Genomic DNA, 25,711 nt, shown 5'->3' on the forward strand with positions numbered 1-25,711 from the left:
TCTATATATCCGAAAATGAACTGAAGAGTAAGGAATAATTTCTAAATTTGTCATCGCGCATCAATTTCCTTGACATCCTAAAGACAACTTTTTTCTAGACAAGTTTTCCACACGTACAGACAGATCTTGATCTTCTAAGAACTGGAGCTTAATTGGTTTTCCAGAAATAAAAGTCCCTCTGTGACAATTCCTATTTTCATTCTGCGAATTCCCAATTTTTTTCCCTAAAAAAAATGCCCTAGCTTCGAAGCTTAACTTTTTATAATAATATAATTTGACGTACCGATAAAGCTTCACAATATCTCTTCGCCAACCTCAGCCAAAATCTTTGTGTCTCTCATAAATTTTTGGAAAATAATACCGGAAATCCTGATTTCTTTCAGAATTTCCGATTTTTTTCTAAAACTCTTGATTTTGATGTTTATTATATTTTAGACATTTAAAGTCATGAAAAGTAAGCAAGAAGACATGCACTCTTCTATATCCGAAAGGGAACCGTAGACTAAGAAATAAAAGTTTACATAACTAACCGTTTTACGGATGTTCGTTAACCGCAGGAAATAGTACTCTGTCATAGTACAGGCATAAAGAGACCAGAAAAAACAAAAAACAGACGGGAACGCTTCTGATATCTAAGATGCTTTCTTTTAAGGAGGGTATTTTAAGTTTTTGTTGGACCTTCCAGGGGGTAGATAATTTTGAAGACCACACTACCATAAATAAAAGTTCAAATAGGGATAAAATCCTTTTGATCGATAGTGTGATTAAAATCCTTTTAATCACAAAAATGTGTCCAGAGGGGCCAGCAAAACCAAAATCAAGATATAAAAATAACTTTTAAAGATATAAAACATTAAGAGCAGGGAATACCAATTTGAAATGCTACTGGTAAGAACCATTTATAGAAGAAACCACAAAACAGGACATACCTAATCTCTTAAGAACTCATGTAAGAGCAGAAGTAATTTATTTTAAAGAAAGTAATAACAAAATTTGTCCTATGTTTTCGCTGTTCCTGTGCCTTGGGCTCCTGCTTTCTTCTTCGCTTTGACCATGTCCACAATATGCTGGAAGAAAAAGAAGAAATTTGAGTTCACTTATTTTTATAAAATACAAAACAGACAACAACAGGAACAAAAGCAAAAAGCCGCAGTTTTACCAGCCTTTTCGGAAGATGTAAAAATTACCTGTAAAGTGTTTTAAAAACAGAGATCGGACAATATCTAAACCCAAATTTAAGACGAACAACTTGTATAAGCCAAAATATATCCACGCAGAGCCATTAAATAGCGCAGGAGAAGAAGCAAAGCGAAGACATAAATAGGTTCCAAGACCGGAATGGCTATGAATTTTTGGTACTGATGCTGCCCAAGTTTTGTATTTGATTGCTTGTTTTGTCCCCCCCCCCTTTTTTTAGTGTTCCCTTTAATTTGTTATATGTATTTTTTTTTTTTATTGAGTTTTAATGGTTTTTGTCTTTTAACTTATTATGACAGTTTCCAGTTTAATTTTTAACAAACGAATGATCTTTCATTCTAATATTTTAAATTTTGACATTATTTACTTTGTTTTTTTTTAGTTTTCGTTTTTTTAATGATTTTTGTTTGTTGTGTTTTTATTTATGAACTCCTAAATATAAATTCGGCCTTTTGGGGCTTGTGATAGCAATTTTTTGAAATAACTATTTTATCTTAAAAAAAAAACAAAAAAAAATCACGAACGAGAAAATAATTTTATAAAATGAAAAAAAGGACATTCAAAACAATGGCTGAAAATTATTCCTGTTGTTGCCTTGTCCTTATTTTTTCACTTTTTTCGTCTTCGCTTCCCGTACGTAAAGCAAATACATTCTTCAGATAGCTAATAGTTAAAGGAGTTACTTGTCTTAGTAGTTTTAAAAGACACTTATCGATGAATGAAGAGCATAAATGCTACAATAAATTTATAGCACACCACAATGAGTTTTGTTAGAGTTGATTTTGAAAACAAAAATACGTTATCAAAGCAAAATAAAGTTCATTTCTAAAATTTGACAATTATTTTTTAAATATTGGTACAACCGTCGCAATTAGCTTTTTCGCATCAACCAGTATATTTCCACCAGCAGAAAAAAAAATTGTAAAGTACTTCGGAAATCAGTTTTTGCCCATTAGGATTTCCTTAATACGAGTGGGACGGAGGAGCGTTTGCAAAGTTGAAAACTTAAAAGAAACAAAAATCACCACTTGGCCGTTCATTGTGTATCTGTATCTCTCTGTGTGTTTCTGTGTGTCTTTGTGTGTCTATATTTGTCCCAGTTATAAAGAAACCTGGGGGTCCAAGGCGACGAACAATAGCCAAGGCGTCTTCAAAATGTTCAGCCAAGTAGCGTGTAGAGCTATAAACTTTGCCCATTGTTTCAGACCCAGGGAATATAAAAATCAATTTTGAAAAAATGCGACACACGCTAGGAACATAAAGACCACAACACTATACTACCTAGCTGTATTTGGGTTTAATTATAAACAAGTTGCATCTCACAACAGACCCAAAACTGCCCCCCCCCCTCTTGACTGGAAGATAATGCATAGCGTTCTCCTAACAATTTACTTTCAGCGAAGAATCCAGAGGACGTGACAATTCCCTGCCAAGCAATTTTCACTTTACTTAATATACGGTTGCACCTCACAAACTAATGCATTTAATTACCTAACATCATCTTTTTTTCTGTTAGGGATTCGTTGACACACCAGCAGATCTGAGTTCTGTAGATACTTAGTTTTAGATTATTTCTACTTAACAATAAAGAATTTCGGTGCAATTGCAAACGTATGACAAAAAAAAATGATAAAGAATACTTTTAGTACATTGTACAATCCAGTCGAAGCTTAGGTCCCAGAAACCTTTGCCTCCAACAATCATAAGATAGGCTAAGTACGAGTATAAATGAAAAAGGAGATGAAGATGCTATCAAAAGCGGACAATCAGACAATTTGACTTCTTTTTTTTAATACGAGTTCTAAGCATCCAGACATTTTCTAAAAGGAATCTTTATCGTTAAGAGAGAAATCTTTACTTATTTCCAGAATAATTACTTTTAAAAATTTACTTTAATTAGTCTCTTCTTTTAATTACTATACCTCATTATATATTACCAGACGAGAAAATAATTTTAAGTGAGACGATAAAAAGTTCCTAGGAATATTTTCTACATAAATAAACGATAATACCAAAATATGGTAAACACTTCTTTACCATTTAACACTGAATATTTTTAAAGCCAATTTGACAGCATCTATATTTGAAAATATTTAATAATAATCTTCTGGGTATTTTCCGTTCTAAAGCGTATGAGAAAACAACAAATTTTGGAACTTCTTTTCCACATTAAAATGAGACACTTAAAATAAGGGTAAAACAGAAGAGACTGAATAATCTATAATATTACGAAACTTCAAGATATGCAGGCCTTACCAAAATAAGCTAAGATAAAAACAGCAGTATCTGATAAATAAAAATACGAAGATAACAATAATAACAGACAGTAGAGTGCTGACGACTCATTGTTGATATAAAAATAGTTTTGTTGACCAAAACAGTAAAATACGACAACCATAAATTACAAAAGAGACTTTCAAACGTCATATGTTCAAAGTTGACGAACAAAACTTGATATTATATTATCTCTACAAAAGGAAGATTCGGTATTAATTTGGGAGAAATCTAAAATCAAGTAACTTTCAAAATATAATTTACCAAAACTTAAGTGGTTGAAACTGAATCCCTTACATTAATGTATTGACATGTATTAACCATCTATTAACTGTTTATATTAATTGATTGAATTTACATTACTTTGTATTAACTGAATTTATGTTAATTACTTTATATCAAGTAAACATTTATTATTTTAAAGAAACACTATTAATTAAACAATTAATATTACATATAATAATTATCGTATCAATGTTGCATAGACAAGCATGTTAACTGTCTGGAACGAGCTATCAACATAAAGTGAAAAACATATTCAGTTGGATTAAACATATTCAGTTGGTCCATAACTGCTATGAAAAGAAACACTTTAGGAGCCCTTCAGCAACTGTGGTAAATATTAGCTTTTAAGCGAAATAGAACTTAGCTTATGAACGCACTCAAAACTTCGCGTTTCAGCAAAGTGTCGATGCTTTTAAATTGTCAAAAAAGTGTTTTTTTTAGTTAACTGAATCATCCAAATGCTAATTGACTAGCGCCATCTCAGTAACAATCATTCAATTTGCGAACTACGATTTTTAATGATCTTTTAGTAGACGAAGGAACACTTAAAATAGATTAGACATAATAACTAAGATCCATTATAAAAACAAGTATGAAAAATGCCCACTATAAAAACAAAAATGATACCAAACTTGAATTTAAGAAATATGGTCCGAACTTTTATTTATGTTTTAGGATTCATATTTCATTCTTTGTATTTCCTACCGTAAGTTATATTTTTATGGTTCGTTTTAGCATAAAAAGAAATAACCTCAATATTGTAAACAGATTAAAAAGGTAAATGGTCAAAATGAATAACAGATGGATAAATCATCACGAAAATATTAATCGGAACTTGCTACTCACTTTTTGAAAAAAAAGAAAAAAAACCGGAGCAGAGAAAAAGGGATATTTTTGTCAAATTTGTCTTTCATTTAACTCAATTCTTTAAAACTCATAAAACAATTTCCATATAAATGAAACATACCTTATATCTAATCATACACTCTTTTTTGGTCCTAGTTTGAACAGACTCGGAGATCTTTTCCCATCGTTCTGGTTCGTTTGGGCCAAAGCTCCTCAAAGCCTGCTCAAGTCGCTTTTGCTCATCAGGCAGCCATTGCTTATCTATAAAAACAGTTCTTTTAGCCGGGCTAGTCAATTTTACAATCGTTAAGTATAGGTTAAATACACTGCAATTCTGAAGTATATGTATATGCTAATTATATGGCATAATACAATTTTAGCTAAAAAAATATCTCTCCACTTTTTGGAGATTGGTTTTCTTTGTGGAAAAGGCACAGAAACTCATCCTAGTTAGCCCTCCTAATTTTGCTGCTTAAAGAAAAGGACAAACGCAGAAAAAGAAGAAAAACAGCTGACAACACTGTCGTAGCTCTCTTTTCGTTGTTCTAATTATATGGCGAACTCGGTCGTCACAACTATAAGTAGCAGGTCAGTGAATAAGCGGTTGGAGCTAATTAACGGAGGCGCAGGGAGAAAATTTTTCAATACAATATCCTCAAGCAATAGGCTCCCCCCCCCCCTACACCCCACAAAAAAATTGAGTTGGTGTCCTTTTGTGCAGTGAAGTCAAATGCATGGTAGTTCTGGGAAATAATATAGCAGGCAGTTTTCCTCGGATGACCAAACACATTCATAGGTTCTTATTCTAGTAATGTTTTATTCGTCGATAACAAGGTAATTGTTTTCTCACACAAAGCATTTGATTCAGTTAATTCTTTTCGATTTGATTATCTCCTTAAGTTCAAAACTGTGAAAATTAGAAAATAAGCATACTATTACTTTTGGATTTCTTAAGAGTTTTTCAGTAGTACCACAACCCATACCCCCCCCCCCTACCAGTTAGGGTACAGAGTTGCTTGCATAACCGGGAAATATGTGGCCCAAAATCCATCTTTTTCGTGTTTCTGACCTCCAAAGAGAACACCTCCCCTCTTCTCAATGATTGGACATGCATTATTTGAATATACCAGTATTCATTCAGCGCACAAGCAGTGAACATCAAACGGATTATAGTTATTGCAATAGCCCCAAGGTATGACAGTAATTTTGCTTTCAAATGACCGAAGGATAGTGGACTGATTTTGAATTACGAAATAGATTTGATGCATCGGTATTTTGCCTGGATAGTGAAGATAGTGAACTGATTTTGGATTACGGAAAAGGCAAGTGACTTTTGCGTTAGGAAAGAAGAATCGTATGAGAGAGTGAGTGATCAAATGTGACAATATACAATACGGCAAATTAAATATACCTACGGCAAATAAACTATAGCTTTCAGAAAGTCTATTAAAACTTTATTGACCTAGCTAATTCGCTCGCATTGATCTCACGCAACTAATATAACATTCCAGAAAATTATTGTTTATCATATATTATATTACATAAACCCTTCTGAACTACCACGTCTATTGTGCTTTAAGTGTTTTTTTTTTTGTAAAGCAGAAATTTGACAGAGAATTCATTCAACGCTCAAGCAGTGAACATCAAACGGAGTATAGTTACTGCAATAGCCTCAAGGTAGGACAGTAATTTTGCTTTGAAACGACCGAAGGATAGTGGACTGACCTTGGATTAAGAAAAAGATTTGATGCATTGGTATTTTGCCTGAAAAAGACTGAACAATAGTGGACTGATTTTGGATTACGGAAAAGAGTTTGACGCGCAAGTGAGGAATCTGCGACAGTTAACCAGGCAAATCTGGCTAAAGTTATAAAGGACATTCATGCGAAGTGGCCAAATCTCGATTCAATATCCAGGCTTGTCTTGAACGTGTCACCCATTCAGCAGCAGCTGAATAAAGTTCAAGAAGATATCTCGGGTTACGGTGCTGTGCATACATCCTTGTCCTCAGAGGGCAGCGATCTCAGACAGCAGTTAGCTCTCTCGAACCTAAGAGTGAACGAATTTGAAGCAGAGCTGAAGAGAGCCAACATTATTCTCTAGGATTTGGCACGCAGGAGCTCCCCGCTGCGGAGCTTAAAAGACGAAGTTCTGGCTTTCTTGAATCACGCCCTACCTGTCCTTCAGCTCGAAAGGACACAGATAAGAGATGTGCACAGGCTTCGAGCAGGCCCCGTTATCGTCAAGTTGTACGACACGGAAACAAGAGACTGCATTTTAAGAAAAACCGGGCAGTTGAAAAGGTTCGGAGTTTCCGCTGCTCCCGATTACACACGAACTCAGCGTAAGGCACGGGAACACCTGAAACCGATCATGAAAAAAGCAATCGAAGAAGGTTAAAGCGTCAAATTACGAGGTGATAAATTGTACATCGAGAGCTTGCTCCTCGTTTTTGATCCAAAGGATAAACAGTGAAGTCAGTTAAAGCCGTCCAGCAACAACCAATACCCGACGCGCCTTCCGGGGCTCGAAATGAACACTTAAACCCCCCAACTCCGGTGCGGCCAAGCTACGAAAGCCGTGCAGACGTTTCTAAAACTGAGAGTGACGATAGCCTTGACACAGTTGTCGAATCTTCACCATCGCTTTTCAGTATGGGAAACAACTCCAGAACGCCAGCTAAGAGGAAAAGGAGCGAGATTATAAGTCCGGACGACAAAAGTCGTGCTTGTTACCGCAACGTACGAGGTGGGCCATCGTTCCAACCGAGAACATCCTCGGATGTGAGGAAGTTTTGAATTTAAGGAAAAGCGTGTAGTTAAAAAATAACGAGAAGAAACTTTTAGTTGTTTGTATAAATTTGTTTTTTTGTTTTTAATAGTTTAGTTGAAGTTCGTTATTTTTGTTTAGTTGATTGAATATTCAAGTATATGGCCTTTGGCCTTTAAATACATTGTCTATTTATCTATCTATCTATCTATACCTTAAGTTTATATTTGGGTTGTCCTAAATTACAAAATTTTTTATCTAACCTGTACGTGACTAGAGATAAATTATAACCAAATAGGTCTTAACAGTCACTTATCACATACAGGGTTACACTGGTACCCTATATTTGCCAACACACACGTTTTCACTAGTCTTAGAAAAAAGGAAAAATAAGACTAAGAATTTTTCCCGAGAGGACTGCTTTAACAATGTTACTGAATAAGAACTGAAACATTCCATCATCAGACGATGTGGATAGTGCAAGCTAAAAGCAAATCAGTATTGAAGAATGTAAAACCAAGGTACGGTTTTCACGTTATGAGCAACGACTCATTATATGGGTATGATTTATAGTTCTTCTTCTTTTGTCGGAAACTAGACAAAGAACAAATGTATACGGTAATAATCTGTTACAGTTTTGCTAGTACAATATACCCCTACTCTTACTCTTAGTATTTGCACTAATACCCCTACTCTGCGGTTTTATACAAGCTTATTTGGTAGTGGTACAGTGCCAGTAAAAGCAAAATCTTCAGATTGTTTTTTTTTTATCCTGGTTGCAACTTTAGGTTATAGGTGTGTTTAATTATTAGTATATTTTAACTGAACAATGACAATATAAAAATTTCAAAGTTGTCTAGACCATCACGAGGAGCTCAGATTATTTTTAACCGATAAATAAAAGTTCAAATAAGGATAAAATTCTTTTAATAGACAGTGATAAATTTCACAAAAATACTAGATATTTTGGTTACGTATGCAGTGACGGTCATCAGTAGTTATACTGCATACGTGACCGAAATATCTAGTATTTTTATGAAATTCATCACTGTCTATTAAAGGAATTTTATCTCTATTTGAACTTATATTTATCGTAATGGAAAGGCAGTGTGGTCTTCAAAATTATCTACGTCATATTTTAAACCGATTTTTTTTTTCAATTAAGGGATGGGGACAATACTAATAATATTAGAAAAGTTTGTGGGGTATAAAACGTCGCTTCCTAACATATTTAGTGCTGCAATCCCTCCTTTCTTTGAGAACCATAGGTTAACAATGATTTCAGTTACCTCACAATTTTCTAGGTAAATAGTAATTATTAGAACAATCGTAGCGCTTATCCTTTCACGAATACTAACCTTCTCTTTGTTCAGCGGAGCTAATTTCGGCTGAAATAGTAGCATCTCTATTCTTTGTAACGACTCCTTTCTGTTGACTTGCTGTTCGTCGGAGCATCTCCTGAGTTCCGTGATTTTGCAACATTTTTGCCATATAAAGTACTTCTTTTCCCGATCGAGATATTTTGTGATGAGTTTCCAAATAATTTGCTATAACTTCCCACCTGGAAATGAAGTGGATGATGCCATTCCAAAACATATAGAAATAAGTTTTTACTATTTGCTAGATAGTCTACATTACAATGAAGAAGAAGAAGAACAAAAATGACAAAAAATCAAACCAGTTGTCCCCGTGGCAAGAACAGAAAGTTCTAAAGAAATGGTTGATCAAAGTTCTATTAGGTTCTCAAGGTTTAAAGATCTATAAAAATAGTTATCAAAAAGAGGGGATAAAACCGATAAACTGTTTCCGTTTCTGTTATACTTCTCGGAGAAACAGGAAACAGCAATTTTTGAAGAAAAAACAGCTGATCGAAGAGCTGTTATTTGTTAAAAAATTGTTAAAGTAGGATCTATGCACCATTCTGCAGATAGATATAGAGCTTGTTAAGTACTAATGCCTATGCCTAACTGTTAAGCACTTATGCCTACATAATAGACATTGTATATATCGTTTAAAAGCTGATTGAATTAGCTTATTCCCGGGTTACAGTACACGGGAATAAGAATAACAAGATTGTACCTATTTAATCCATCGCGAGTCAGAGATGGCCTTTTAACCTAAATTGATGTTAAAACATTTATCGTAAATTGTGCGATCTCTAATTGACTAATTCTTTCCCTTCACATGTTTGCTTAGCTCCTGTATCTGTAAACAAATTTTTATTTAGTAAAGTTGCATATTCAACGAAATTGTATAAAAAGTATTTTTCTTGGAGTTTTCAAAAACTGTTTTTCTCATAAAGAAATACTGGATGAAAACAAGATGTTTTTCTTATTCCTGCATCATATACACATAAATAATATGAGACACGATGAATTTTCCACGGAGCGTCTTCCCCTCGGGATATTTGATCAAGCCAGAGTAAGAATACCTATTCGTTTCCAGAATACAAATTTGAAATGGTTCTGCAAAACGGATTAACTAGCCACTTTGTCATTCAGAACTCGTTGTTACTCTTTTCCATTTTTTTTTTTTTTTTTTTTTTTTTTTTTTACAAACATCACCTTTGAAACATCATTTATTTTAGAGAAGACACATTAAAAACTAGAAAAAAAAATGCACAGATTTGATACAGACGACCGTACTTAGAGACAATAGAGAGTATTCTGACATCAAAATTGCATACCGTATCTTTCGCAGCTCACACCATTTTGATCACACAGATGAAAAATAGAGTGAAATTTTTAAGTTTTGAAGATTGGACTTTTGTAATATAGGTCTATTTTTAAGGTTACTATTTTAGTAGCATTTAAAGTTATTTCTGATGCTTGCTATTTTGAAGTCGGAAAACTCTATTCGTGCGTATAGAGAACACTGATAAAAGGAAATAGCAAAGAACACTGTCAAAAAGAAGAAAAAAGCAACAGCAGAAAAAAAATAAAAAAGATAATCCGAAGCAGAAAAGAATATTCAGTAGTCTCGAACATTCAGCTCAATGTCTTGAGCCTGATGTAAGTTTCTCCGTATTATGTCTGATTGTTGCGTAAATCTGAATTTCATTTTTTTTTGGGGGGGGGGGGGCATTTCAAGCTTTTTTCAGTAGTTACTTCCTACTGTTAAAAATATAAATTTTTGCATTGATTTTATTATTTACTTTTTATTTTTTTCTGTATTATTTTTTTTTTTTCTTTATTATTTATTTTTTTTGTTGTATCAGCCATAAGAAAAAAAAAGAAAAAGAAACAGGTTATCCGTTCAAACACCCCATACAGTTTCATTTTGCTTTTCAAAAAAAAAAAAAAAAAAAATACTGTTGGTTAGTCTCAGGAGGCTTATTATTACCTACCTACCCATACTTTTATGGGTAGGTAAAACCCACCCATTCTGTTTTATTTTGTTTCCCGAAAAGAAAATACAATTTGTTACTTCCAGGAGGTCTATTTTTGCTGCCAGAAGTTTGACAGTAAAAACCCTCAAAGTGCTAATCTGTCTTGAGCTCAAGAAATTTTAGAAGCTTAAAAAAAAGAAATTCTTTGAAACCTTAAAATAAAGGGTCCTTTAAAAGTTATACAAGATGTTTCTCCAAGACAAAACAAAGAGAACCCATAACTATCTCAAGCTGGTAATCTTCGTGGAGCGTATAACAAATTAAAGTAATATACAAGCTAATATATCGCTCATATTTTCATCCTGGTTGCGTAACCAAATAACGATTCTTTTCGATAAGCATTGGGCTGATTGTGAAGAAAGGATTTTTAACATTTCAAAGCTTTGGGGAACGAAAATAACTATTTTCATAAAATCTTCGAACCAAAATTAAATAACTGTTTGATTATAACATTTTAGACGAACTGAATCCTACAAACAAGGGAGGAGGAATAGAGTACAATTACTTCCATAGAAACGTCTTTACTTTCACAGAACGCATGAAAACTTCAGGTTTCTAAGATTCTTTTTGGCGGGAAACGTCATGAAATGAGGCTTTTAACCTTCTTAAAATTATATCATTTTTCACCTTTGAACTTACTTTTCTGCTTTATTGGTCCAACTAGCACAGTACAAAAGATGAACGCGTTACAGTAAGATTTTGGTGTAACACTTGTGGATACAGGACTGATGTTTGATTGGGGCCTCAACGAAACTTGGGCCCCACCATTTAGTACAGGCAAGCTAGACTTTGACCCTAAACAAATTGCAACAGAAATAATTTTTACACCATGTTGTAGAGAGAAAAAAGCTGAACAACATATCCAAAGTTGCACATTCTAGGTCGACACAAAACTAGTTTTTTTTTGCCTTTCCCGTCAATCAAAAAATGAACCGTCGGTAAATGTTCGTTTTTCTATATATGAAGTATAGTCCCGATGTAAAATGAAGAGCTGAGCCCGAAAATGAAAGCAAATTTGATGTACAATGTACCAGAAAAAAGTTTCATAATCATCAATATCCGATTTAACCCTTCTCATCATTGTGACCTCTTTTTCCCATACTATCAAAGATTCTAACATAAAATGATGGGCTGAGTCCAAAAATCAAATTAACCTGATGTAATGTCTACTAGAAAACCCGTTTCATATTTATCAATATGCACTTTTTTATATCCGTTTGACACTTTTTTTTTAGCACTTATTGTCCCCCAATTCGTCCATTGCTGGTAAAAATAAATTGCAACAGAATTGATTTTTACACCACATTGTAGAGAAAAAAAAAAGCTGAACAACGTATCCAAAGTTGGACATTTTAGCTCAACGCAAAACTAATTTTCTTTGTGTACTTGAATTATAATCAACTATTTTGCAGGCATCAAGACAAGGCTAATTGTAGAAAAAGTCAAGATAGATAGTCCGAGTGATACAGTGGCAACCCTGGGATAGGTCCTGGTTAGGTCTGTATTAAAATGATAGCATTCTATTTGTTAACAGATAAGTTATCTATCATCCATCCATAGACCGTTCCTAGGATAGAACTGGAACAAATAAACATAGAATCAAGTAATAAAAAGATAGGTTGATTCTGGGTCGATACATGACGGACAATGTCCACTGGACTTGTATGCAAAATCTGGGACTGAATTTGCTTTTACTCACAGGCAGCGAACAAATGAAACCTAAGCCTAATAGGCTTGGTCACTTGTAGTCTAAAGGTACCAAAAAGTAAAGGTACCAGGGAACCAACAAGTTCCCTGGACTTGCTGGCTAAATTGTCGGTTTCAAGATCTAATAATTGGTTAGCCTGAATCTGATTCTCGCCGGCTCCGTCACCTTGATGTTTATTAAATTAATTAAAAAAAAACTCTCCGAAAAATAAGTTTTTAAAATAAAAGTAAAGTCCATTTTAAACTTAAGCTCAGCATATAAAAATACATGCTAAAGTTCAAACCAAAAACGAACAGAAACTCTTATAAAAGAATAAATGAAACCCAAAGAAAACATAAAATAAGGTAACATTCATAGCAAAAACATAGATTAAAGAATAACACAAATGAATTAATAAATATTAAAGCAAGTAATGCTTATATTGAATAGGGAAATCAAGCTTAAAACGGAAAAAACTATTTTGCTATTAAAGTATAAATGAAACTTAAAACGAACAGAAATTAAATAAACAATCAATGCGAACAAACATACAATATATATTAATGTAAATGAATAAATAAATCTTAAAACGAGTGAAACTTAAATTGAATATGCAAATCAAGTTTGAATCGAATAAAAATAACAACAAACAAGAGTTTGGGTATCGTCTCACTGCAGAAGCCTAAAACCTACTGCTCATCAGTTCAAAATTTTACTGTAATTTTAATATTTATTTTCAATATTAAGTACAAAAGAAAACATTTGTAATATAATTCGTTTTCAGTAAAACGCCAATGACGCAGTAGGTTTTAGGCTGCAGTGAGACGATACCCAAACTCTTGTTTGTAGTTATTTTTATTCGATTCAAACTTGATTTTCATTTTCAATTTAAGTTTTACTCGTTTTAAGATTTTTATTATTACTTGTTGTATGTTTTTTGCTATGATTGTTTATTTAATTTCTGTTCGTTTGGGTTTCATTTATTCTTTAATAGTAATTTCTGGTCATTTTGAGTTTGAATTTCAACAGTTAATTGTGTCTGCTGAGCTTAAGTTTAAAATGGCCTTTACTTTTCTTTGAGAAACTTATTTTTCGGGAAGTTTTTTTTTAATTTATTTTTCTTCGTTTTTGATTGCAAAAAGTTTCAAGTTTTTAGGGCATGGGGGGGGGTGCCTACTGTCCGATTATTCTTGACTTTAAAAAGCGGATCAAAAACTTTCAATTTAAATCGAATGAGGCTTTTTTCAAAGTCTATACAATTACCTCTTTGATAAAAACCTTATATATGAACAATTGACAGCTTGCATAACTTGTGGACAGCGATTGACAACAATGAATGGATTGAAAAAATAGCTCCAATAAGGGGGTTTAGACCATTTCACTTGCTGACACAAAGGGGTCACGACTGTTTTGAATTGACCTTAATAGGAATTTGTGTACCAAAGCAATTTTGCATCTATCACAGAGTATGTATTTTAACCTTATAATTGGATAATTATAATAGATTTCCTATATGTTCTTCCCATACAAAACCCCTTCCCATAAGTTATAAACCCCCCTTAATAAGTTAAGCCCCAGGGCATAACTTACAACGCCTACCCCTGGGCCCTGGTGGGCTGTGTCGACACCGGAGTTTTTTGTTATCAGAACTTTGAACTATTTTAACAAAATGTCTATCTCAAAATTTTTATCTGTGTATTTAGGGCGTTGAGGAGGGAGAGGGGTTAGTTACCCTTCAGTCTCTTTTGACTCTTAAAAAGTGAACAAGAACTTTCAGTTTTCAATCAAATGAACCCTCTCTAAAGTTTATACCAGCATCCCTTCCATAAGAAATAATATGAAGGATTCGGAGAATCCTTAAATTACAACCCTTGCCCCGAGGGCTTTGGGGGAGTTGTAATCCTCAAAGACCTAATTTCCAGAACTTAAAACTACGTTTAATAAAATGGCTGTCTTAAAATTTTGATTGGATGTGTTTGGGGAAAAGGTGGGCGTGTTGCCCTCAAATCACTTTCGACTATTACAAAGGGCACTAGCCCTCGGAATTTCCAACCGAATGAACCTTTTTTGAAGTTTCTACGACACCGCTTTCTATAAAAACCTCGGATGCCCCCAGAGCATAACTTAAAACCCTTGCCCTGAGGGTTGTGGGAGATTATCCTCCTCAAAAAAATATTTTCTATGTGAAAATCAGCTACGCCGAACAAAATGACTATCTAACAATTTCGATTGGATGTGTGTGGGGGAATAATGGGCGTGGGGAGGGGGGGTGCTAGTTGCCCACCAATAAATTTCGACTATTAAAAATGGCCCAAGTCCTGTGTATTTACAATTGAATGTGCCTGTTTTGAAGTTTCTACGACAACTCTTTCAATAAAAACCTTATATGCCCCCAGGGCACAACTTAAAACTCTTGCCCTGAGGTTTGTGGGGGAGTGTCCTCCTCAAAAACATATTTTCTATCTGGAAATGAACTACGCTGAACAAAATGGCTATCTCAAAGTTTTGATTGGATGTGTTTGGGGGAATGATGGGCGTGGGGGGGGGGGATAGCTGCCCTCCAATCCCTTTTGACTATTAAAAAAGGCACTATCCCGTTAATTTCCAATCGAATAAGCCTGTTTTGAAGTTTCTACGACAATGCCTTCTATAAAAACCTTATATGCCCCCAGGGCATAACTTAAAACCCTTGCCCTGAGGGTTGTGGGGTATTCTCCTCCTCAAAAACATATTTTCTATTTGAAAATTAACTACGATGAACAATATGGATATTTCAAAATTTTTATTCGATGTGTTTGGAGAACTGATGGGCCTGGGGGGGGGGGGGGCTAGGTTCCTTCCAATAACTTTCGACAAGTAACAAGGGTACTATCTCTTTGTATTTACAACTGAATGAGCCTATTTTGAAGTTTCTACGACAACGCCTTCTATAAAAACCTTATATGCCCCCAGGGCATAACTTAAAACTCTTGCCCTGAGGGTTGTGGGGGAGTGTCCTCCTCAAAAACATATTTTCTATCTGGAAATCAACTACACTGAACAAAATAGATATCTCAAAAGTTTGATTGGATGTGTTTGGGGAAATGATGGGCGTGGGGGGGGGGGGCTAGTTGCCCTCCAATCATTTTCGACTATTAAAAAGGGAATTAGCCGTTTAATTTCCAATCGAATGAGCCTGTTTTGAAGTTTCTACGACAACGCCTTCAATAAAAACCTTATATGCCCCAGGGCCCAACTTAAAACCCTTGCCCTGAGGGTTGTGGGGGAGTGTCCTCCTCAAAAACATATTTTAAATCTGGAATTCAACTGCGCTGAACAAAAATGGCTATCTCAAAATTTTGATTGGATGTGTTTGGGGAAATGATGGGCGTGGGGGGGGGGGGGGGCTAGTTTCCCACCAATAACTTTCGAATATTAAAAAGGGCACTATCCCTTTAAATTTCCAATCGAATGAACCTTTTTTGAAGTTTCTATGACAAAGCCTTCTAAAAAAGCCTTATATGCCCCCAGGGCATAACTTAAAACCCTTGCCCTGAGGGTTGTGGGGTATTCTCCTCCTCAAAAACATATTTTCTATTTGAAAATCAACTACGCTGAACAAAATGGCTATCTCAAAATTTTGATTGGATGTGTTTGGGAAAATGATGGGCGTGGGGGGGGGGGGGGCTAGTTGCCCTCCAACCAATTTCGACTATCAAAAAGGGCCCTAGCCCTTTAATTTCCAATCGAATGAGCATGTTTTGAAGTTTCTACGACAACACCTTCTTTAAAAACCTTCTATTATCCCTGGGCATATTTCAAAACCCTTTCTCTGAAGGATCTAGGGGATTGTCCTCCTCAAAAACATATTTTCTATCTGGAAATCTAATATGCTGAACAAAATGGCTATTTCAAAATTTTGATTGGATGTGTTTGGGGAAATGACGGGCGTGGGGGGGGGGGGGATAGTTGCACTCCAATCACTTTCGACTATTAAAAAGGGCACTAGCCCTTTAATTTCCAATCGAATGAGCCTGTTTTGAAGTTTCTACGACAACGCCTTCTATAAAAACTTTATATGCCCCAAGGGCATACCTTAAAACCCTTGCCCGGAGGGTTGTGGGGGAGTGTCCTCCGCAAAAACATATTTTCTATCTAGAAATCAACTACGTTGAACAAAATGGCTATCTCAAAATTTTGATTGGATTTGTTTGGGGGAATGATGAGGGTGGGGGGAGCTAGTTGCCCTCCAATAATTTTCGACTATTAAAAAGGGCACTAGCCCTTTAATTTCCAATCAAATGAGCCTGTTTGAAGTTTCTACGACAACGCCTTCTATAAAAACCTCATATACCCCCAGGGCATAACTTAAAACCCTTGCCCTGAGGGTTGTGGGGGAGTGTCCTCCTCAAAAATATATTTTATATCTGGAAATCAATTACGCTGAACAAAATGGCTAACTCAAAAATTTGATTGGATATTTTTGGGGGAATTGTGGGCGTGGGGGGGGGGGAGGGGGGCTAGTTACACTCCAATCACTTTCGACTATTAAAAAGGACACTAGCGCTTTAATTTCCAATCGAATGAGCCTTTTTTAAAGTTTCTACGACAACGCCTTCTAAAAAAAACTTATATGGCCCAAGGGCATAACTTAAAACCCTTGCCCTAAGGGTTGTGGGGGAGTGTCCTCCTCAAAAATATTTTTCTATCTGGAAATCAACTACGCTGAACAAAATGGCTATCTCAAAATTTTGATTGGATGTGTTTGGGGGAATAATGGGCGTGAGGAGGGGGGGGCTAGTTGCCCTCCAATCATTTTCGACTATTAAAAACGGCACAAGAACTCTCGATTTCCAATCGAATGAGCCCCCTTTGAAGCTTCTACGACGACCCCTTCCATATGAAGTGCCTCTGGGGGGGAAAAAAAAAATAATAAATAATAAAACATTGGAGCCGTATGGCCTTTACTATAGGCAACGCTACAGCGTTGCCTCTGAAAACATGAAAAATATTAGAAAAAGGGAATCTTTTAGGGAACTAGTTTTCAGCGGCCAACATTTAAAATCACTCTTAGAATAAACTATTATCAACAAACTGACTAGTCTTCAAAACTGATAAAATTGTCGAATCAACTTCATGAACATTTGAAAGATAGAATCAAACTCCGACTAATACTCACAACCTATTCTTTTGATTCAGATATATAAGATTCGACGTTCTCATCATCGTTATAGCTTTCAATTCTTGAAGAGTTAGAACATGCTGTCCCTTTGCACGTTTTACACGCTGCAGTACAAGCTAAGCCGTTTTTAAAGCAGCTACAGCTCGCTGAGCTACATTCCAGTTGACAGGAGCACTTCACGATTTTCAGAAGCAGACGAGGGGCTTGTGGGACATCAGTAGTCAATGGATACAATAAGTCATCTTTATTTTTACAACCACATTCCTCGGCTTTAAGTTCAGAATCAGAAACTGCACTCCATACCTGAAGTTGGTAGAAAACCTTGTAACTGTTGAATTTAGCCACATCAGAAATTGGTGATAACTGTTCTGGGTGGACGAACGTGCTAGCAGTAGTCACCTTCTTTTTAAAAACTTCCCTGCAGAGTTTATTCAGATTTCTACCTTTTGATGAGCCATATATCATGAGCAGAGCGTCTTCTCGAACAACCCTTATTTCCTCCTTCGAAGCTGACTTCAGCATGAGAGACCAGTTCGACTTTGGCTCAGGTGCAAAGAATAGTTTCTTGCTTGATAGGTAACCATGACAACACAATAGAACCAAAAGATCAGTATCATCTACAATGACGGCAGTGTCGTAATAGCGGGAAGAATCAACAGCAGATTGCACAATTGGGAATTTTGCATCACCTTGTGCCTTGACTACGACAAAGCCCATTGATCGGAGATAAACAGCCAACGTGCAGATAAACCTGGCCTTGTTTTTCCTGCAGGACAAGAACTCATCCTTACCTTCAGCTGCATATCTGCTGTCAAGAAGATCTCACGGCCGATTATATTACTTCTCTTCGACTGGGCCATATCCTTTATGGTAGCTCCGCCATCGTAGCCGTCGAACCCAATAGTGGCAGATGGATACTTTTGGGTCACGTAAATAGCATAAAGGTCAAGGATTTCGGAGTATCGTTCGCTTTTGGCCCATGGAATACTGTGCAGAAGAGCTCCACCGTCGATTATATATCGAATGCCTTTGGGAAGGGTAGTAGAGCACTCCTCAAGATTGCAAGCCTATGCTATAGCCTTGGCAAGCTTTGGCTTGTTCGGAGACTATCAAAAAGTGATACCCGTAGGAACACAGTTCGTGTTGAAAGTACTCAGTTTCCGCGAGATTGATTATCTTTTCTAGCGTGATGAATCTCTCAAAAGGGAGAGTGGGGTCCAGTCTTTTGCGATCTCCACCTGGGTTCTGCTATGTAGCAATTTAAACTGCTTGTTGTTTTCGTCGAAACACAAAATCAGCGACCAGCTTTCTGGACATGGAGTCAATGAATTTTAGGCCTTAAACTCTAGCAGAATCGAAGTTGGTCGATTCGTAGGCTGTCAGACCGTTGGTGATGTTTCTTAGATGAAGATCCCCATTAAATGGTGATCCTTTTTCTAAGAGATCGATAACGATCTGGGCATCTTCATAGTCTCTTAGCTGCCTCGGCTTGGACGTTTCCTTATGTTGTTCACTAGTTCCATAGAAAAACTGTGATATACCCTCCATCAGAAGGTTTAATGCAGAGCAGAGTGGTCGAGACAAAACCCATAAAAACCTTTGAACCTCTGTCATACCACTTTCATCGATAAGACCACCAGCCGTTTTGAGACAACACATGAGCTCTTGCTCAATGACAAGATCCGCGGAGGGCCCAGCCCAGAATCTATCAGAACGTCTGATCACATGCATCCCATTCTGGAAGGCTTGATAAAATGATGAAGCGAAACTTGATAAACATTCTCAGTTAACTTTTTAGCTTGTTAGGTGGCGGATATATCGAATGAATTTTTTGTATCTATAGCTGGCAAGATATCAAACACGGGCATCAACGTGAGTTAATGAATGATTGCTGGGTTTAATTTTCAATTGTCACTTTTTAGCTTACAGCTTTATCCAAGAAATCACTTGGACAAAGCGTGGGACGAAACGTTGAAATAATTTATTGCATAAGAAGGTAATGAAAGCGGTGTAACTGCCTTCTATGCGTTAACTGGTCTTTTAAACGAGCCAACCATAATTTATCAGCCCACTTATTTTTTTATTTTTATTTTTTACCAACAACCGACGAATTGAACATGTCAAATGAAAATAAAAAAGTGCATATTGATGTATATGAAACGGGTTTTCCAGTAGACAACTTTTTTCTTGTACACTTTACACCAAATTTGCTTACATTTTCGAGCTCAGTTCTTCATTTTACACCGGGACTATACTTCATATACAGAAAAACGAACATTTACTGGCAGTCCATTTTTTTTTTTTTTAAAAAAACTGAAAAAATTTAAAAGAAAAGCAAAAAAAAAAAAAACTAGTTTTGCGTCAACCTAGAACGTGCAACTTCGGATACGTTGTTGAGCTTTTTTTTTTCTCTGCAACATGGTATAAAAATCATTTCTGTTGAAATTTGTTTGGGGTCGACCCATATTTTTTGCTAGTTTGCCTGTACTAATTAGTATGTTTCGCCTGTCTACTCTCGTAATAAGCACAATTTTCAATTTTCTGGGGTATGCACGTGTTCCCAAAGCCGCTTCCTGGTCCCGCCCCTGCCGCTAAAATGACAAGCATAAAATTAACAGCAAAGATATATACGAGAAGAATAAAAATGAAAAACCGAGTCCAATCTAATTTGGTGCAAAACGAGCTTAGTAAAAGCTTCAAACTAACTCAGTATAAACTGAGGTAGGCCTTGCTTCAAAGCCAAAACATACTGTGAATTGACTCAGTACAAAAAAAGAAGCCCTAACTCTATGCAAAAACTAGCTGAATTTTATAAAGGCTGCTCTTTTAAATAGAATGCTAAGAATTCCCTGGCTTTAGAAAACAAAGTTAATTACCTTTGGCTTGTTCCAGCCGGGATTATATTGACAGCTTTTATCAGGTTTGTCGTCTCATCATAGGTCCACAGCTCCCCTGAAGATGTTACTTCCTCCTTCTGAGACTTACTCTGAATGGTAGCTTCTGTAGACCGAGCATGTTTCTGGTCAGCTGCTTTATCTTCCAAAGCAGATGTTTCTTGATCAAGTAGCAACCAAATTTTTTCGGAAGAATTTATTTTCTTTAGCTCCTCGCTGAGTGTCTCTAATCTGCAAACAAGAAAAGAATTTTTGTATTCTTTACTTGTATTTTGTATTCTCGACTGAGCACAACACTTCAGGCCCTTGTTTACATCCGATTCTTGTTATCGTAGTAACATAATCAGACCAGCAAGAAATTGTCTATCTTGCTTGAGCCAGTTTCCCAAGGATTGATTGCAATACGTGCAACTGGGTAGTCAAGTGTATGCTGCCGGGCCGTGTGCCAAACTCATGTCAAAAAAGCTTCTCATAGCACCCAGAAAAGACTAATCACCCAAATTCAGTATTGTATTGATCAGTTCAGTATTGATTCAGACTTCGTTGTGTTAACACCAAATTTTTTTTCGGATATAACCCTGCTAAAGCTGTGAAATTTCCCTGTGCACTTTCATTGAAATTTGTGAAATTTTCCCTGTGGACATAATCGGATTACCGTTTTGCTGGCTATTTCAAATTCCCTTCGAACATTAAATTTTCATTGCCAGTCTTCAGAGTGTAAGCACCTGTTTTTAGACTTATTAATTCACTAACAAGAACTTAATTAATTCAGTGACCTTCAGTAATTATAAAAGTTCACAATTAAGATCAAATTGGACATACGATTTTTGTAGGCAATTACGCTGCGATTGAGGTTGGGGAAGGAAAAGTAAGCAGAAGAGGGGTGGAGAGTTGTTAGCAAGAGCCATGGTACCCGTTGGGCTTGCCCCTTAAATTGCGGAGACAAGGTAGACAGCCTTCAACGTTTCACTTACTTCTCTCGCAGGGAAACCACCAGAAAAATATCGAATTAGTTCAATATTCGGATTAGATTAAGTCGTTTTATATAAGGAACATTTAGTGCTATTTTTTTTCGAATTGCGTAGTATAAGGGAAAAGCCGCACAGTGTTGCCACGACTGTTACAGTTCAATATGCCAGAAAACGGCGAAATAAATTTGACCGTATTATCGCGGAATAGCATTGGAAAACTTACGGTACCTTTTTTGGGTGTTCTTCTCGAAAAACATGGACTAGGTACGTCCGGGAAAAAGGCAGACCTTGAAGCACGAGTGAAATTATTGGCTGCCAAGCTACAAACGGATGGTGGCGATGGGAGAGGGCAGGCAACTCTTCCTCCCAGAAATGTGACGGATAAAGAGTTATTTTTATCCCCTAAATCTACCCGGAAAGAACCTGCAGCTAAGAAAAGTCTCGAACCGATGCTTTTAGACGACGGAGGCGACTGCTCTACAGATCAAGATTTTGCTCAGGTAGAGTTGATGCAGCTCCGCCTTGCTATGGCCGAAAAAGACAAAATCATTCAGCTTCAACAAAAGCAAATAGATCTATTGCTAAAGCTTGTGGTACCTGAGCTGAAAGAGGATGTTGCCAACCAGCTTAAACAACAAAGCGTTTCTAAACAAGGTCACTCACAATTTACTAGTCGACCACACAAAGAACAGAAACAGAAAAGGACGATTTGTAAATATTTGGTCACGGAAAATGCAATAAAGGTAAAGCTTGTACTTATGTTCATCCTTGCAAGTTTTATGCAGCTAATAAGTGCAAGAGTCAGAACTACAAGTTTGATCACCCGAACCAGTGCAAGCATGGTTCGCTGCGCCAGTGACCTAACAAACATAAATGCAACTTTGTCCACACCACGAAACAGGAACTGTCTCCAAAGCAGCAACCAGCGAGGTCTCCAAATACCAACTATCCTAGGCGTTTCCCATTGAATAATCATAGAAGACCGGTTTCTAACGAGAGAAATATTCCCCCTTTGTATTTAATGTACCCTAGCCAAAATTTTGTTCCTTCTTTCTTCTCAGGTAAAGGCCAAGTTGTTCAACCCAGCCCAGTTCTCCCTCCCAACTGGAGTATGGCGAGCCATTGGCCATCTCTTGGGGTCCCTGCAGCCCCCACGCCCTTTGTCCCAACAAGTTCTAATAATTTAGGAAACTTCCAGCATTTTTCGGCAATCTACCCCAGGTAGATAAAAAGAAAGAAATAGTTAGTTCCTACGATCTCCCCTCTTTTCTCCTTGTTAGTGCCCAGTGTCTAAGCAATAAAGTGATGGAACTTTCGACAAGACTTAATGACAATAGAATTGATATTTGCTGCATAACAGAGATGTGGTCTGCCAATGAGTTTAACGCCCAGAAAAGTAACTATAATTTTCTCGTCAAGAGTAGACGAAACAAGGAAGGTGCTGTCGTCACACATGGAGGAGGAGTAGGTATGTACATTCGAAACGATATACCGCATCAGATATATGGAGGCTCTCAGACTACCGACTAGGAGCTGTTGTGGGTAATATTGAGACCAAAAGTTCTTCCCCGTAAGTTTTCCTTGATCATAGTTGGAGTACTCTATTTTCCGCCGCGGTTAAGTTACAGGCGGGAGCTCATAGCCCATCTACAAGCATGTTTGGATGAGATTAAATTGAGACACCCAAACAGTTCTATGGTTCTTATGGGTGACTTCAACAACCTACTACCCAGCTGGATTGAACGATCGCTAAGCTTGAAGCAAGTTGTTCGTGAAAAGACAACTCAAAAATCTGTCATTGATCTTATCTTCACAGATATTTCCGATTTCTATAGTGATTCAGTGACATTGCCGGGTCTTGGTAAAAGTACACACTTTTGTATACACTAATGTCCCAGGGAGGAAAAGAGAATAGGAACCAAGCGAATTTTTTCGAGCCGGGCTCTGACTAAGTCTGGAAAACAGCTATTCGCTAAATGGGCTATTTCGAAAAGCTGGAAAATTATTTACGAATTCTGCAATGTCAGCGACATGTATTGAATATTTTCCACTAAATTACGGAGTGCTTATGATATGTATTTTCTAGAGAAAACAGTCACTGTAAACTCAGCTGACAAGCCCTGGGTTAGCTAGCACATGAAAACGCTGATACGCAAACGCAACAGGTTCCATAAACAGCAGAAGACAGGTGAAGCTTCCGAGCTGAGAAATCAAATGGTCTATGAATGTACATTGGCTGAGAAGTCATATGGCTCAAAAATGAACGAGCTTATGACCACAAACCCAACCGGTTACTATAAAGGAATACGGCTTCTCTCTGGCTCTGTAAGGCAAAGTGTAAGCGTATACGACGAATCTGGGAATAAGCTCGACACAAACGCTATTAATGAGTATTTTGCTAGTATTTGCAGAAGCAGTCCCCCAATTCTTTGTGTTCCCCTCTTGATTGTTTCAAGGGAAATACATGTGATTTTCCCGCATAGAGTTACGAGGTTTGTTCATAGACATGACCCCAATAAGGTAACCTACCCTGGAGACATTCAAGAAACTCAGTATAAAGAAAACGCAGCCTTTCTAGCTGAGCCTCTGACTGCCTTTTTAAATTAATGTATTTTGAGTGGTACCTTTCCGGATGATTTAAAAAAAGCAGTCGTAACGCCAATGCCTAAGATTTCGAATCCAAAAGGGGTGAGTGACCTACGACCTATATTTTTAACCCCTATTGTATCCAAAGTTTTCGAGCATGTTCTAAAGAAATGGTTACTAGAAGATTTCTGTGATAAATTAGATCCCTGTCAGTATGGATTTATCAAAGAATCAAGCAAAGTACATTATTTCATCAAAATTGTGGAAGAAGCCCTAGAGCATCTAGAAAATAAAGATGCATTTGTAGAAATATTGCAAGCAGACTTAGAAAAGGCTTTTGGCAAATCAAGCCATCTGGATATTCTTGAGTCAATGACAGATTTTAGAGCTTTTTTAATTCAGATAGTTTATAGTTTTTAATACGGACAGCAACAGTTTGTTAGTGCTGATGGGGTACAATCAGATTTTCTTGAGGTTTACTGTGGAATACCCCAAGGTACCAAAATGGGACCTGTTTTATTTTTAATACTGTGTAACAAAATTGCGACTTGGCATGAAAACAGAGCGGAGTTTGCAGATGATTTATTATTGCTGATATTTCATAAGCTAGAATCTATGATTAGTACGGATGGCATTATTCGCCGTCTGGAGGCTGACTGTGAAGAAAAACGGCTTTCAATTAATAGGAAAATGTCAGCACTTATGAGAGTCTCGTTTTTTAAAAAAAAGTTCCTAGTCAAAGTGATGTAAATGTGCCAATTGTAAATAATATGACAATTTTAGGTTTGAATTTTAACTCAAAAATGTCATGGATGGATCATGTAAATAATTGTACTAAGAAGGCGAATATAGCGTTGCGTAATCTAGTCACAATTCGGAGATTCGGTTTTAGTCGTTTTTCACTGTTGTATTTTTATAAACTGTACATTCGGAGTATTTTAGAGTATGCTTGTCCTGTGTGGCATCCGGGGCTAAGCAAAGAGCAAAGAAATGACCTTGAGAATGTGCAGGAACGAGCTACCCGTGTGATATTAGGTCCGGAATTCACGAATTATGATGATAGCCTTAAATTTCTAGGCCTCGATGGACTTGATGCCTGGCGACACCAGCTTACAATGGCCTTTGAACAATAGCTTTTGGAGTCAAGCAGGCATCGAGATTTGCTCACTGAACCGGCAAGAACGGGGTGTAATACAAGGCACCAGAATAAACTCAAGCCTTGTAAGCCCGTCGCTACCAACCGATACACTTTGTCTTTTCGACAGTATTTTGTCTCATTTTAATAAGTAAGTGACAAGGAAGAGTGATTATTTAAATTATATTGTGTCTCATTTAATTCTTGTTATTTGACATAATAAATTCGTATCGTACCGTATCGTATCGTATCGTAAATACCATCTGTAATATAATAAAATGATCAAGAATAAAGTAACAGTTTATACGAATGAAGGCACATAAAAGGTTTTTTTTTGGGGGGGGGGGAGGCTCGAAACAAATCTGCTGTATACAGACAGTAACGATGGAACACTTAAGACCCTGAACAGCAAATGTCACAAAATAAAAAGATGATACAGTAGAATAATGGTTTATATGAACGCAGGTACACACACAGGAGTAATTTGTTTTTTTGAGGAGAGGGGGCAAAACCTAAAA

The 25,711-nt window shown here is 36.6% G+C and overlaps 1 protein-coding gene across 1 annotated transcript in view; it reads right to left on the reverse strand.

Moving 5' to 3' along the window:
• Positions 1 to 950: 950 nt before the first annotated feature.
• Positions 951 to 25,711, reverse strand: part of LOC148953063 (dnaJ homolog subfamily C member 2) — a 65,621-nt gene continuing 40,860 nt past the window's right edge. The window contains 4 exon segments of the mRNA XM_089087514.1: positions 951 to 1,067; positions 4,724 to 4,863; positions 8,730 to 8,932; positions 20,484 to 20,732. Coding sequence (XP_088943640.1) covers positions 999 to 1,067; positions 4,724 to 4,863; positions 8,730 to 8,932; positions 20,484 to 20,732 — 661 coding nt within the window. The 3' untranslated portion in view covers positions 951 to 998.

Source organism: Artemia sp. Qi Xiang Cuo, chromosome 4 (assembly GCF_049724085.1).
Source record: "Artemia sp. Qi Xiang Cuo chromosome 4, ASM4972408v1, whole genome shotgun sequence".
NCBI classification, from domain to species: domain Eukaryota; kingdom Metazoa; phylum Arthropoda; class Branchiopoda; order Anostraca; family Artemiidae; genus Artemia; species Artemia sp. Qi Xiang Cuo.